Raw genomic sequence first — 14,315 nt, forward strand, 5'->3', positions numbered from 1 at the left:
ACCAAGTTTATATGGAAATATTCTAGGTCGGAAGAAATATTTCATTTTCGAAGGGTTAAAATTCTATCTTCTTTCAGAAAATTGCAAGCAAATATACTGTAAAGTCGTAAGTCAGGAAGTTAACTTGTGAGTGCGGGTTATTTCCAGTCTACTGAAAATGCCGACTAAAAAAGTTAAATCTTAGCTCGAGTTTATCTAATGTTGCAAATTTGCATAAGAATGTCTGGACCGGGACATAGGCACGGCTATGGCGCAATCGACAGTGATAACAGCAGAGAGCGAAACGAGAGGGACATCGAATTCCCCGGCGAAGAAATCTTGTTCACCTGATTGCAGAATGTATCCCGCTACAGATGTTAATTCCGTGCTCGTATCCCAGTAGGATTCTATATCCTCGTCCGATTCTAGCATGCGAAACGCATCCAAGCTGGTTATTCTTTGGTGCAGGTCTGCCATCTTTGACACGAGATCCATGGCATCCTTGATGTAGTCTTCCACTTTCTATCATGTCGGAAATATTATTAGCAATTGCTAAAGATCAAAATAAACTAGCTTAAGGGAGTAGACTTATTTTCCAGGATTGCAAGGGTGCCGGGATTAGGGATTGCAATCCCGCGATGCGGGATCCCGCGTCATTAGTCCAGTCAACGAAAAATCGTAGAGGAAAATGGAAGGAACACAATTTTTAATTTTGGGACTTTGTTTGGACTAGTTAGGAGGTAAACATACTAAAAGTCCCCACTCCTAGGAGGTGAGCGGGGTGCAAGGGGCACATAGTTTCCGAAATATAAGCGGAAAACCAAAAAAGGGATCTTCTACGTGCCCCCTGCACCCGCTCACCTCCTAGGAGTGGGGACTTTTAGTATGTTTACCTCCTAACTAGTCCAAACAAAGTCCCAAAGTTGAAAATTGTGTTCCTTCCATTTTCCTCTACGATTTTTCGTTGACTGGACTAATGACGCGGGATTGCAATCCCTAGCCGGGATGCGCGTTCTTATTTCTCGATAATACAAAAATCGGCTTTTTCAGTAGTCAAAAACGCTAGATAAAAGATCAATCTAAGCCGCGATCGTCTTCAAAAAGTCCTATTTTTTCGTTTACGGCGCGTAATTTGCATTATTCGGCAGCGTGATTTACATTATTCGGAAGCATACAATTGCATTATTCACATGTAGCTATGTACTTTCATAAAGATATGACTGTGAATAACGCAAATTACGTCTGATAAACGTAAAAATAGGACTTTCGAGCAGGGACCAAAAATAACAGTTATTCTAACATTTTCTACGGTAAAAATCATTAATAAAAGTTGATTAGTATTGAAATTTAAGATAATCTACACAAAATATAAAGAAAAACATACGAAGAACAAAATGATTAAAAAACAGTTATTAGTGTCCAAAAAATTGGATCCTCCTCGAGAACTGTTATCGATGAAGAAAAACTGTTTCGATTGCTCAAAGCAGTTATCGATGAACATAAATTTTATACAGTATAAATTACAGATGTCAAAATCAATCACTGATATCAAATGTTACAAGAGATTATAAATAAAACAAATTTAAAAGCATTGTTAAAGTGAATTCATATCTTTTGTACATTTAAAAACTAATTTTGTCAATAATTACAGAATAAGTGTTGCAAAATATTCTAATGCCATTGTCATTAATTGATGAACTTTTTATACTGTAATTACAGAAGCTAAATGCCGAATAGAGTTAATGTGTATATTCTGAAATACATTTCCATTAGATGTAGTAATAAATAAAATTTACCACGCGATTTTGAATCCACTCCGTGTGATCGTAGAATTTGCTACCGCCCAATTCATACGGTAAATGCGCATAATCTATGTGAAGAGGAAGCCTCGTCAGGATAAGGTATGTCGGCTAAAACAATCACGATTACAATAAACAAATTAATTTACGCAACGTGATAGCATAAACCTCCAAATAACCTCGCGGAGGTTGAGACCCTATAATTCTTTACTATCTCACGATATATTTGAAAATATAGTTATAATGTTTGCTAAAAAAGTTACACGAAAATTAAAGAGACATGTTTATTGTATTAAAACAGTATTAACATATAGACAAATTAATTTACGTAACGTGACGGCATAAACCACCAAATAACCTCGCGGAGGTCGAGACCCTACAATTTTTTATTATTTCACGATATATTTAAAAATATATTTACAGTGAGTGTAAAAAGTATTCGTACGCCCTTTAAAACAGAATAACTTTTTTATAATTGTACCAAATATCCTGATTTTTTATAATCAAGTAGAAGCATTGGTTTACGGAATGATATGCAAAAACGTTTTACCAAAAATTATAATTTACAAGGTTACATGCAACAATCAAAAAGGCATTTTTTAAAACTTTTTTATTTGGGCCGTTCAAACCGTGTCGATGAAAGTTACTGTCGGTAAAATCGTGTCGATGAAAACAACGTCGGTGAAATGTGTTGTCGACGAACCAAGGGTAACCCCATTTGACCCCTGGTGGTAGGTTTAGTGTTAATATGCTTATAATTTTTTTGTTATCGATCGATCTTCGTCGAATCATTTTCACGAATTCAAAGAATTTATGAAGATGAACAGAAATGTCTTTACCCATTAATAAGTTAGGCACAAACCTCTCCTTCCTTATGAGACCTGGTGCAGCTGTCCACTCTTTTGTCCCAGAAACCTTCAGGTCGCACAACAATCACAGAGGCAGTATACGATCCCAGAAGAACCATCGACAGTCTTATGCAAGACCTTGCAACGCGCCATGCACCCTTTCGTGCGTCCACGACCAGGACTAACCCATTCCTCTTCGTCTCCTCGCTAACAATGTAACGCATTCCTTATAACCCACTTTCATCATGGCGAAACAATCGGTTCGTAAGGCAGTATTCACTTGTTAACCGGGAAGGGGCTATTCTAGCGTACTGGCCCAAAATATTTATTTTCTTTCGTGTGTATCGAGAACACAGCATCTTAAAAATGTCCTTAAACTTTATGATCGTGTACGAGAAATTATAGTTAGCTATGTTCGGTACCAAAAAGAGAGAAAAGTATTGAAAATTACACAAATTTTAAGAGGCTGCAAAAATTACAGAATAATACATTTCGACGTGATACTAACGATAATCACACACGTGATGATGAGGTATGCTTAATTTCAGCTCGATTGGTACAGTAGTTTTTGAAATTTCACACGAGACATCACATGAGTTTCTGAGTTTTTGAGATTAAGTTTAAATTATCCCTATCGCTAGTCTTTGATGCATCACACTGAACCAACTTAACTTGACTTAACCTAACAATAACTTCATCATTTCCTCGAATACGATTATATTAGGTTGGAAAGAAAGTTCTTGCGGTTTTTATTATAAAATCAGAATAACAAAAACCGTAAGAACTTTTTTCCCGACCTAATAATATTTTAGGACATTTCTTCTGTGTATCAAAAGCACAGCATTTCAAAAATATCCTGCTAAATGAAAGTAAAGAATGAAATGAATATCTTCCTTATCGATTAAGATATCTGTGATGATATGCTTCTGCAGCAGCAACTGCATTTTTATTACACTCCACAAACATAATAAACACATCAACCTTCTCATCGTTTGTAAAAGATGATATAGCGTTAGTTAAGTGAATTTTCTTGAAATGCACATCAAAATGTTATCAACTGTGTCCAGTGTCCAGTGAGAAAGAGATTGGTAGTTAAGGGTAAACAAGAAATATTGTAGTACACACACAACATTAGTTCCTACAATACCTATATCAAGAGATTGGATACTTCTTGTTGTAAAGTACGTTTTTAACACAAAATTTCAAATATCTCGTGAAGTATTGACATTTCGATGACCTTAGGTTAGTACTCTCGTACGTAGGGTAATAAAAGGGTTGTAAAAAGGGGTTGTAAAAGGGTAATAAATTGGTTTAACAAATAAATTGAATTTCAAAGTGGGTGTATCACTTTTTCTACTGTTACTTAAAAAAGAGCAGTAACTTATCCCGATTCTCAGAATCACCCTGTATAACGTGAGCTATGTATCAGTTTGTTCGGCTAAATTTTGACAAAAATATTATTTTTGTGAAGTGAAACTAAAATCCAACTTGATTTTACTTATTTATATTATTAAAAGTATCTGGAATAGTGTATAGAAACTTTCAGTTGCAGCGTGAAGATAGATTAAACTCAGTGCTGCATCATTTTGTCCCAAAGTGTAGCATTATGTGAGAAATAATAAATTCGCGGGAGAATTCGTGATCAACAATTGGCTGTGATAATTACCTAAATATCGACAAAAAGTACACAATAAGAGTCTCCAATCTGGGTTTCGTGTTAGGTTGGAGTTCCGATGGAACGTTGACGATGATCAAAGGTCTTCCCTCGCGATCACGTCCGCCTGGAATGTATGCGAGATTCGATTCAAGGGCTTCCAGAATGTCCACTGCCTCGAAATTCTTCGCGGGCATGGCTGCATCCGCTCCGACCTATTATATCATCCTCACTTTCGGAACAATTTCTCCGTTCAACTATTTCTGAATACGATCACACGCGCACTACATTAACACCGACGGTCCCGACGAATTTCCGGATCACCGTGGATCATCATCGTGTAGCACGTATAGCCGTCGTGTAAAACAATACGGCAGATCGACCAGGTAAACGATCGATGTCCCGAGACGATCGTACCCACCGAGATCCAGGGAATTGTGTTACGCGCGATCAGGTTCGTTCACTGTAAAAACAACCTCGTGGTTTACATACCACGATACACGTTCACCAAAAGAACCGCACATGCATGCCGTGTATCACATCTAACGAAAAATCCTGTAACCTTAGTACGTTCTTCGGATCCTTCTCGAGGCAATCACGTTCTCGCTTCTTTAACAATGCCGCGGCTGTCTTATCCCCTTTTATTCTGATCGCGTTCTTTCAAAGATGTTCGAGGAATTGAATATCATTCTTGATTCATTAAAATTATTAATCCAGAAAATACATTTTTATGTAACGTCTGTTCCTTGCAGTTAGTCACTTTCTACTTTTTATAGGCAGATCTATTCATTTATAGGCAGACTAGATAAGTATATACTTGGAGTAATTTTCTTATACTTTTTTTTTTCACCAAACAAAACAGTATCTATGTTAACAACATAACGATATCTATCTATATTATTGTGTTCGATAAAAGTATATAATTATAATAGAGGATATGTGTAGAATACAATAATATCTGTATTAACAATATAAAGATTTGTGTATTATTATGTTTGATAAAAGTACTTATAAGAAAATTGAATTATTCGATTATAGGATTTTTCTACAATACATTATCATAGAGAATATAGAACATAGCAATATATCTGTATTAACGAATTAATCATATCTATATTATTGTGGCTGACAAAAGTATAAAAAATTGAATTATTGGGATTACTATAACAGAGAATATTATAATTATAATACTAAAATAGTGAGTATAGAACACAATAATATCTATATTATTAATTTATATATACATATATCATTATATTAATATAATGTAACATCTCCAAGTATACACTTTGAATAACATTTTTTATTCTGTCATCAATCTAGTCACGTTCCCATTCCAAACATTTTTATGTTTTATCTGTAGATAAAACTAAAAGTTTCTAAGCAAACTCAGTGTCATAAAATCCGCTGTGCATTTATTATGAAAGGATAAGATCAATCGATGCGATTTATTTCACAAACTGAGAGGTACGGCCGCATGTATGAACGTTGTTTGACACGCATACCTCGGTGATAACCGATTGTCCGGAACTGGTACAATTTTCATAGAAAGTTCAGAGCTTCGATAACAAAGCCTAACTATTCTTCCAGTGATATATTCCCCTCTGTCACCACTATTTCGGTTTCCTTCGAGCTTTGTCCAACCGCCATACACTCGAAACGCGTGTCTCCTTTCTGAACATAACCGAACCACAAACCGTAAAGACTCAACACACACGTTCACGCACAGTTCGTCTAGAAAACGTTCGAGGAAATGCGATTTGCATTTCAAAGGGACCCATAGTACACAGTGAAAGTCGAGCAGCGTATCGCAGGCTCCTCGAGAACCTTGACCAACAAATTCAAAGCGTCCATCGCGACTGGTGTCCGGGTGGGACTGGAAGAGTCAACGGGTCCCGCTAAAACACTCACGGAGACTGGGAAGAGGTGTCCGATTCGGCGAAACTAGCCGAATAAAACTGGGACCACAGCGTTCCTCGGCATCTCTCGGTGGAGGAGGAATTCGGTTTCGGCTTGAGCGGGGTCACGCGGGCCGGGAAACGTTGCAACAGCTGTTGCAGGAGTTGTCGCAGGTGCAGGTGCACGTGGTCGAACGGTGGTCCACGCGGAAATGCACCGGCGCGGCGGTTTACGGTTCAAGATCTCAATATAGGTATCGTTGAAAAGAAAAACTGTCGCGCGCTTTCACGTGCACGAACCAGCGCGCGAGAGCGCACGGTCACGTGCTTGTATCTACGTGGAAGTCGGTGTAAAACGCGAACGGAGAACGGAGAACGGAGAACGGAGAACTGTAGCTGCGATGGAGACTGCAGGGAAACCGAAAGCCATCTCGCTGCTCCATTCAGGTACAACGGTACTCTGGCACCGATTAACCGTCTTCCCCTTCTCCCGTTTATTTCCTCGTGGCTCTTCCTTCTCCTTTCCTGCGTCCACGACCTCTTTCGACCGAAGCGACGACACGTCGTCCTCTTTTGTATCCTCTAGATCGGCGCACGGGGGTTAATTCGATTAAAAAAGCCAGCAAAATTGAATAGAAAGTTTTCCGCTCACGAGATCTGATCGATGCTATTAGCATTAGATGGCTGCGAACCCCTCTCTGTTCAAATAATACACTACCGGCCGAAAGTTTCAAATCACCTGCTGATTTTTTTTAAAATCGAATGTACCGATAAATTTTGAAATAATCCATCGTTATGGCGATAGATTCGTTTCCAGGATTGCAAGAGTGCGGGATTCGCCTTCTCATTTCTCGAAAAGGTGGACTGGGGTAAGTCCGCCCTAGTTTTTTCAAAGCTAGACTTTAAACTGTTGTATTTTCAGTCTGGTATGTAAAAACCTAACGTTCTTGGTATCAAACTCTTGCCACGGTTATTACTGATGAATTAGTATTATGGAGGATTCTAATTTTGCTTGAAAATTATCATTTTGATAGGATATTGTACAAAGTGTCAACTGGGACGCACTTGCCCCGAAAATGGGGCAAGTCCGTCTCTGAGAGTGAAAAATGCTTTCGAACCTTGTTTCACCTTGTTTCACGGGGCAAGAAAAGAATGATTAACAAGCCTGCTATAAAATGCTTCTTATTGCATTAAATTATATTGTTTCGTTTTATAGTTATCCATTTTTAAACAAACATATACCTTTATGCTGAAATATGAAAGGGGATACAGTGATATTGAACCAAAGCTTAAAAATGCTTTCGAACCTTGTTTCAAGTGCTACGGGGCAAGAAAAGAATGATTAACAAGCCTGCTATAAAATGCTTCTTATTGCATTAAATTATATTGTTTCGTTTTATAGTTATCCATTTTTAAACAAACATATACCTTTATGCTGAAATATGAAAGGGGATACAGTGATATTGAAACAAAGCTTAAAAATGCTTTCGAACCTTGTTTCAAGTGCTACGGGGCAAGAAAAGAATGATTATCAAGCCTGCTACAAAATGCTTTTTATTGCATTAAATATATTGTTTCGTTTTATTATAGTTACTCATACAGTACGAACTTACCCCACCGTGATAGTACGGGCTTGCCCCGTGTAGTAATATTTACGGGGCAAGTGCATCTTAGTGTTTTTCTCAATAAAATTTGAAAAACACAATAAAAACGGTTTATTTAATGTAAACGTATATCAATATTTGTTGTACTTGTGAATTTCCTTCATATTATAATAAATATAACCAATTGACGGACTTGCCCCGTAGACGGACTTACCCCACTCCATCTTAATACAAACACGGGGTTTTTCAGTAGGCAAAAACGCTAGATAAAAGATCGATCTAGGGTGCTATCACCCTCAAAAATCCTACTTTTTCATTTACGAGGCGTAATTTGCATTATTGGGCAGCATGTAGCTATGGAAATAGCTACTGGAAATAGCTACCTTGCAATACTGGAAAAACGAGTCTACCCTCTTATTATATCAAATATTAACTAGTTGAATAATATTTCTAAACAGAGTTCAGTATTTTCTTATGTGCATAATGCTCTTGTATAGTTTATACACCCAGTGTAAGACAATGCACGGAATGCAGTTTTCTAAACGGACAACTTTGGCAACTTCTACAAGAAGCATGGAAAAATGTAAAATCAGAAACATTCGAAAAACTAATTGCCAGGATGCCCTGAATATATCAGGCTGTCATTAAAAATAAAGGAGGTTTTTAATGAAAAAGCAATTTGAAATTTGAAGTAATATACAGGGTAATATATAAGGAGATAAATGATTTTGTCCCTTTACTGTGAATAATATAATGGTTATTTGTAAACCCCGTATTTCCTGTTTTAAAATTTACAGCTTGAAACTTACTTTTTAGATAGTTTACTTTCCTGTCCAAAGGTTAATAATAACTTTAATGAATAAATTTAGTGTTAGGAAATAATTTTGTTTAGGTTGGTACAAATGATAACCAGCGTACGATGTGAACAGGAATGGTTGATGTGAGAGAGATGATGTGTGTAGAGAAGCGCACGTGTAAGAGCGAACGTGATTATAAAGAACTGTACAATTAAAAATAAAATCTCTCTTTAAAAAGGTATAATATTGAACATTTAGTAATGACTGTCTCAATGCAGTGATGTATAATAACGTAGATTTATGTAAAGTTGAACAATTTCATAAATTGTTCCATTTATTTCCTTGTGGAGAATCGTGATACCGCTTTCACTATTGTCACAAGCCACAGACGTTTAAGCAGACAACAAAAATAGATTCCAATTGTTAGACTAGACTAAAACCGCTAAAAGTTGCGCAATAGCTGCCTCTATCCATCGGTACTTTGAAAGTATTGGAAGTGACAATGGGAAGAGACTTCAAATCTATCGCAAAAACGAGTAAATCGAAAGCGATGGAATCATCGGCGTCCGCGTGACGAAATATTTTGTACAGTCTCGGCGTGGAATGTTTTTCTGCTGAATGATTTATAGGTGCGACTGACCTCTCGACGAGTTACAACATGCACACAAGGAACATGTTTTGGCTGTAACTCGAGATCGTAAAAATTTCTCAAGGTTATTGTACTCCGTGGCAAATAAAAAGGAAAGAATCTGTCGAGAACTTGGACACGGCGCTGCATGGAAACTTTGAACTTGCAAAATTAATAGAAAAAGGATATTACAATGTTTTGCGAAATGCTGATACCCTACGTGGTAAAAGGAAATACAAAATTCTTAAAATAAGAACAAAATGTCTCAAGGTTATTGTATTCTATGGCAAAAATAAAGAAAAAAGAACCTGTCGAGAACTTGGACACGACGCTGAAGAAATAAATACTCACAGTAAAAATTGAATATAAGGCGTTTTAACTTCATTTCACTACTTGCTTTACAGAGTTTCTGGAGTGTCCCAACTTATACAGCAAAATTTTCTTGTGCCGAAAACATTGTCTTCAGAAAATTGGCTATAACTTTTTATCCATTAACGCTGTCATTATACTTTCTGCAGCGAAAATGTATCTGGCAACTATACCTTTCCTACGGTATAAATTCTTTTGCGTAATTCTCATCCTATGAAATTGTACAGCTGAAAAATGAAACGTGTCCCAACCTTTACGACAGTACCTTAGGAATTGCTTCTCAATCAACTGAAACGTCAGTTTAGTTCAATATACCTATCGCGTAAGTTTCACCAGCAAATTGTCAGTCAGAGTAATGCCGGTACGACGAGCTGAAGAACTTTTTTAGTGTCCAGTACGAGAAACCAGTACCGCTTTTTTGCACCGGTATGGGACACCATGGTCCCACCCTGGGGCACGCGAGCCTCGCGTGAAGGACGAAAGCAAGTTCCCACGTCAAACATAAAACCGCAAATTCTTTTATTAACCGCGTACTTTAACGGTCACGTATGCGGAAAGACATCCGGGATTTCAACATTCTTCGAGCAAATGTAGCCCGCTCCCGAATTCCTTACTTGATGTCTGCCATTACGGTTCTTGCGCGCGAGCAGTTAGGGCACGCGATGAAAGAAACGAAGAGCGGTATTAAACCGTAACCAAAAAAGAAGTGTGCACTGCGAGATTCTTAAGAGGTGCAGAATCATTTGTTTAGTCTGATCCCGTGGGAGCACATGCTGTCGAATGACTGTATGTACCTTCTCTTACGTAGTTTAAAGTAACCCGTTATGATAGGATAATTGTGATACTTTTATACAGGGTGAGTCATTTAACATTCTTTCCTGAAATATTTCCGTTGCTTTTAATCACACGAGAAAATGTAGAAGTAAGAAAAATCTTCAGTAAAGCAATTGTGATGATAAAGATGATTTTTTCCTCAAGATCATATTTTTTATATTTCAAGAACATATAATCGTATTTTTCGATGAAACAATATTAATGTCACCCAATATGATAGGATTATTGTGATACTTTTATACAGGGTGAGTCATTTAACATTCTTTCCTGAAATATTTCCGTTGCTTTTAATCACACGAGAAAATGTAGAAGTAAGAAAAATCTTCAGTAAAGCAATTGTGATGATAAAGATGGTTTTTTCCTCATGATCATATTTTCTGAGATTTCGAGACCATATAATCGTACATTTCAGTGGAGCAATATTAATGTCACCCATTATGATAGGATTATTGTGATACTTTTACACAGGGGAAGTCATTTAACATTCTTCCCTGAAATATTTCCGTTGCTTTTAATCACACGAGAAAATGTGGAAGTAAGACAAATCGCGTCAGTAGAACAATTGTGATACTTTTATACAGGGTGAGTCATTTAACATTCTTTCCTGAAATATTTCCGTTGCTTTTAATCACACGAGAAAATGTAGAAGTAAGAAAAATCTTCAGGAAAGCAATTGTGATGATAAAGATGATTTTATCCTCAAGATCATATTTTCTGAGATTTCGTGACCATATAATCGTACATTTCAGTGGAGCAATATTAATGTCACCCATTATGATAGGATTATTGTGATACTTTTACACAGACGAAGTCATTTAACATTCTTCCCTGAAATATTTCCGTTGCTTTTAATCGCACGAGAAAATGTGGAAGTAAGACAAATCGCGTCAGTAGAACAATTGTGATACTTTTATGCAGAGTGAATCATTTAACATTCTTCTTTGAAATATTTCCGTTGCTTTTAATCACACGAGAAAATGTAGAAGTAAGAAAAATCTTCAGTAAAGCAATTGTGATGATAAAGATGATTTTTTCCTCAAGATCATATTTTCTGAGATTTTGAGAACATATAATCGTACATTTCAGTGGATCAATATTAATGTCACCCATTATGATAGGATTATTGTGATACTTTTACACAGAGGAAGTCATTTAACATTCTTCCCTGAAATATTTCCGTTGCTTTTAATCACGCGAGAAAGTGTGGAAGTAAGAAAAATCTGCAGTAAAACAATTGTGACGATAAAGACGATTTTTTCTCAAGATCATGTTTTCTGATATTTTACGTTCTTCTGATTTAAGATATTTATCTAAAATGTCCAGCAAGTACTATTTAAACATTATATAATACGATGTACACATTGTTTTTTTTAAAGATACACAATTTGATACACAAGAAAATGGTTGTGTTTCTTTTATTTCTCAACCGTTCAATGGTATGTAATCTCTAAGTATAGCGGTGTTGAAGACCGCAAATCTGTACCAAAGTGACAATACTTCGTCGTGCGTGATTGCAAGTTAATGCGGCTCATTCCCATTTTTGTTAGCCGTTGAATACACGGGGGTTTAACAGAGTCGGTGATCCATGGCGCACGTAAAAGCACTTAGGTACTTGGTGGCACGCGCATGAGTCAAGGTCAGTGACCGGCGGTGACCAAACACTGTGAAAAGCAAGGTGTGCCGCAGTAAATACAAGTTCGTACATACATACGTACATACATTACGCGTTCCTCTCGATATGACGGGGAAATAAAGACCGATCAACGAATAGCTGTTTAGCAAAGATAGGAGTCCCGAATAGTGACATCAAGATCGCGTTCTCCTCATTACGCAACCGAAAACTCAAGTTTGTGGAAGCTATGGCGACCACGTGTTGTCGTGGTAAAATTTTGTTGAAATATAATACTCTAGTTTTGTGACTCCGCACGAGAATGCACGATTTATCGGACTTACTTTTGTCTTTTGATGGTTCCTTCCGCTTCGGGTTTCGATCTTGATCTTGTCTGTACGCCACGAGGCACGCGGGAGTATGGCGAAATACCCTAAGTGTAGACAAGCCAAAATTATATTTTTTAAAAAATTGGCATTCAGACGTAACTTAAATAATAATTATTAATTAAAATATTAGATGTGCAAGTTTAGAACTGTTTTGAAATATAAATACTCCATACTGGGACGCGATGGCAGTAGATAGCACTTCGAGCTTCCATTGTAGAAGATTTTATTAAAGATCTTGAAAAAAAGGAGCAAGAAAAAAAATTATAGAAGAAGAACATTTATCAAGAAAGCGGGGAAAAGAGAGAAACAAAATTAAAAAAGAAAAAGAACACGAAATCGATACAAAACATGAAAGAAAAAAGGTAATTGTACAACAAATTAAAGGTATTAAGTTAAAAATCAATGATAAATCTAAGAAAATAAGATCTACAACTATAACAAAAATAAAGATGAAATATAAATTTAATTGGAAAATATGGAGAAAGTAGTAATATTGTCTCTTGAAATGCTTGATTTACAACAAAAAATGAAAATTAAACAGGATACAATTTAATATAGTAATATTTTGATATGTAAATCATTAAAGATTTAATAAAGTTCGATGTTATATGTAGATATAATTATATGTAAATTCAATTTGTCCCGATATAGACTTTACTTCTGTCCAGGTACTAGCGTAGATTGGATTTAATATACAGGGTGTCCCAAAATTCGTGAAAATCCCGAAAGGGGGTGGTTCCTGAGACCATTCTAAGAGACATTTTCCTTTGCACCAAAGTCAACTGCGGCTTTGTTTAGGAGTTATTAACGAAAAACACGGACCAATCAGAGCGCGCCCTGGGCCGCCGCGCCGTCACGATGCGATGTCACGGCGCGGCGTACCGCGACACTCGCTTGCCGGTGCGGCTTGGCGCGCCGGGCCAGGGCGCGCTCTGATTGGTCCGTGTTTTTCGTTGATAACTCCTAAACAAAGCCGCGGATAACATTTTTGCAAAGGAAAATGTCGCTTGAAATGGTCTCAGGAACCACCCCCTTTCGGGATTTTCACGAATTTTGGGACACCCTGTATATATGTCCAACTATTAGGTTAGAATTATTCTCGTTAATACAATGAAGATATTAATCTAAACAATAATATCGGGATTTTAAGTTACTTTACAAAATCTGAATTTTATGTCAAAACTCTTTGATCGTTTGTAACTCGTGGACCAATTAACCAATTTCAATGAAATTTTCGGAGCGTATTTAATTTATACGAGTTAACCAAACACATCTTTTAAATTTTCGTTATTATCACAGCTAAAAAAGTCGTAAAAATCAATTTTTACAATTGTTTTTCACGATAACCACCAAATGCATTTTTTCAACATATTTTTTACATGTCAATTACTAACCTAATTCTTCTAGCCTCACAGAGAACTTGAAGTCGTTTGGTCCATTCATAAAAAAATTATTCTGATTTAAACTGTGTGTGATCAGTTTTGCTCCTAACTGTATATGCATACTGAAAATTTTATCAAAATCGGTCAACATTGCAATGAGCTACATACGTTTAAAGATGCTTAAGAGTGAAAGTCGCAGATTTTCAGTCTTGTCAGGGCATTTCGCCCTTTAAATTTCGCATTTTTAAACGTTTGAAGTTCATTGCAACGTTAACCGATTTCGATGAAATTTTCAGTATGCATATAAGCTACCGAAAACACCAAAACCCCTGTTCTAAATTACCGTTATACGCTCAGATAAAAAAAATTGGAAAAAACATCATTTTTTAAATTTTGTACGACTCCTACCAATTGCAATCTAAACAAATTTTTGTTTACTCGTTCTCTAGCAAACTAGTCGGTCTAGCATCTTAAAAAAATTCAACTCAATTGGAGCAATCTTAAAAAAGTTGTATTTCTACGTCA

At 36.5% G+C, this 14,315-nt stretch overlaps 1 protein-coding gene across 13 annotated transcripts in view; it reads right to left on the reverse strand.

The window, feature by feature from the left end:
* Positions 1-5,034, reverse strand: part of Sls (sallimus) — a 335,820-nt gene extending 330,786 nt beyond the window's left edge. For 7 of the 13 annotated variants that reach the window (XM_076431134.1, XM_076431133.1, XM_076431137.1 and 4 more), the window contains exons 1-4: positions 4,293-5,027; positions 2,641-2,833; positions 1,776-1,889; positions 327-501 (exon numbers count right to left, since the gene is read on the reverse strand). In XM_076431134.1, the coding sequence (XP_076287249.1) occupies positions 327-501; positions 1,776-1,889; positions 2,641-2,833; positions 4,293-4,477 (667 nt within the window). In that variant the 5' untranslated portion in view covers positions 4,478-5,027. Of the gene's footprint in view, positions 1-326; positions 502-1,775; positions 1,890-2,640; positions 2,834-4,292 lie in introns of all 13 variants that reach the window. The other 6 variants (XM_076431138.1, XM_076431146.1, XM_076431149.1 and 3 more) reach the window with 5 other exon arrangements.
* Positions 5,035-14,315: the final 9,281 nt, after the last annotated feature.

The sequence above is a fragment of the Lasioglossum baleicum genome, chromosome 9 (genome assembly GCF_051020765.1).
Source record: "Lasioglossum baleicum chromosome 9, iyLasBale1, whole genome shotgun sequence".
NCBI classification, from domain to species: Eukaryota; Metazoa; Arthropoda; class Insecta; order Hymenoptera; family Halictidae; genus Lasioglossum; species Lasioglossum baleicum.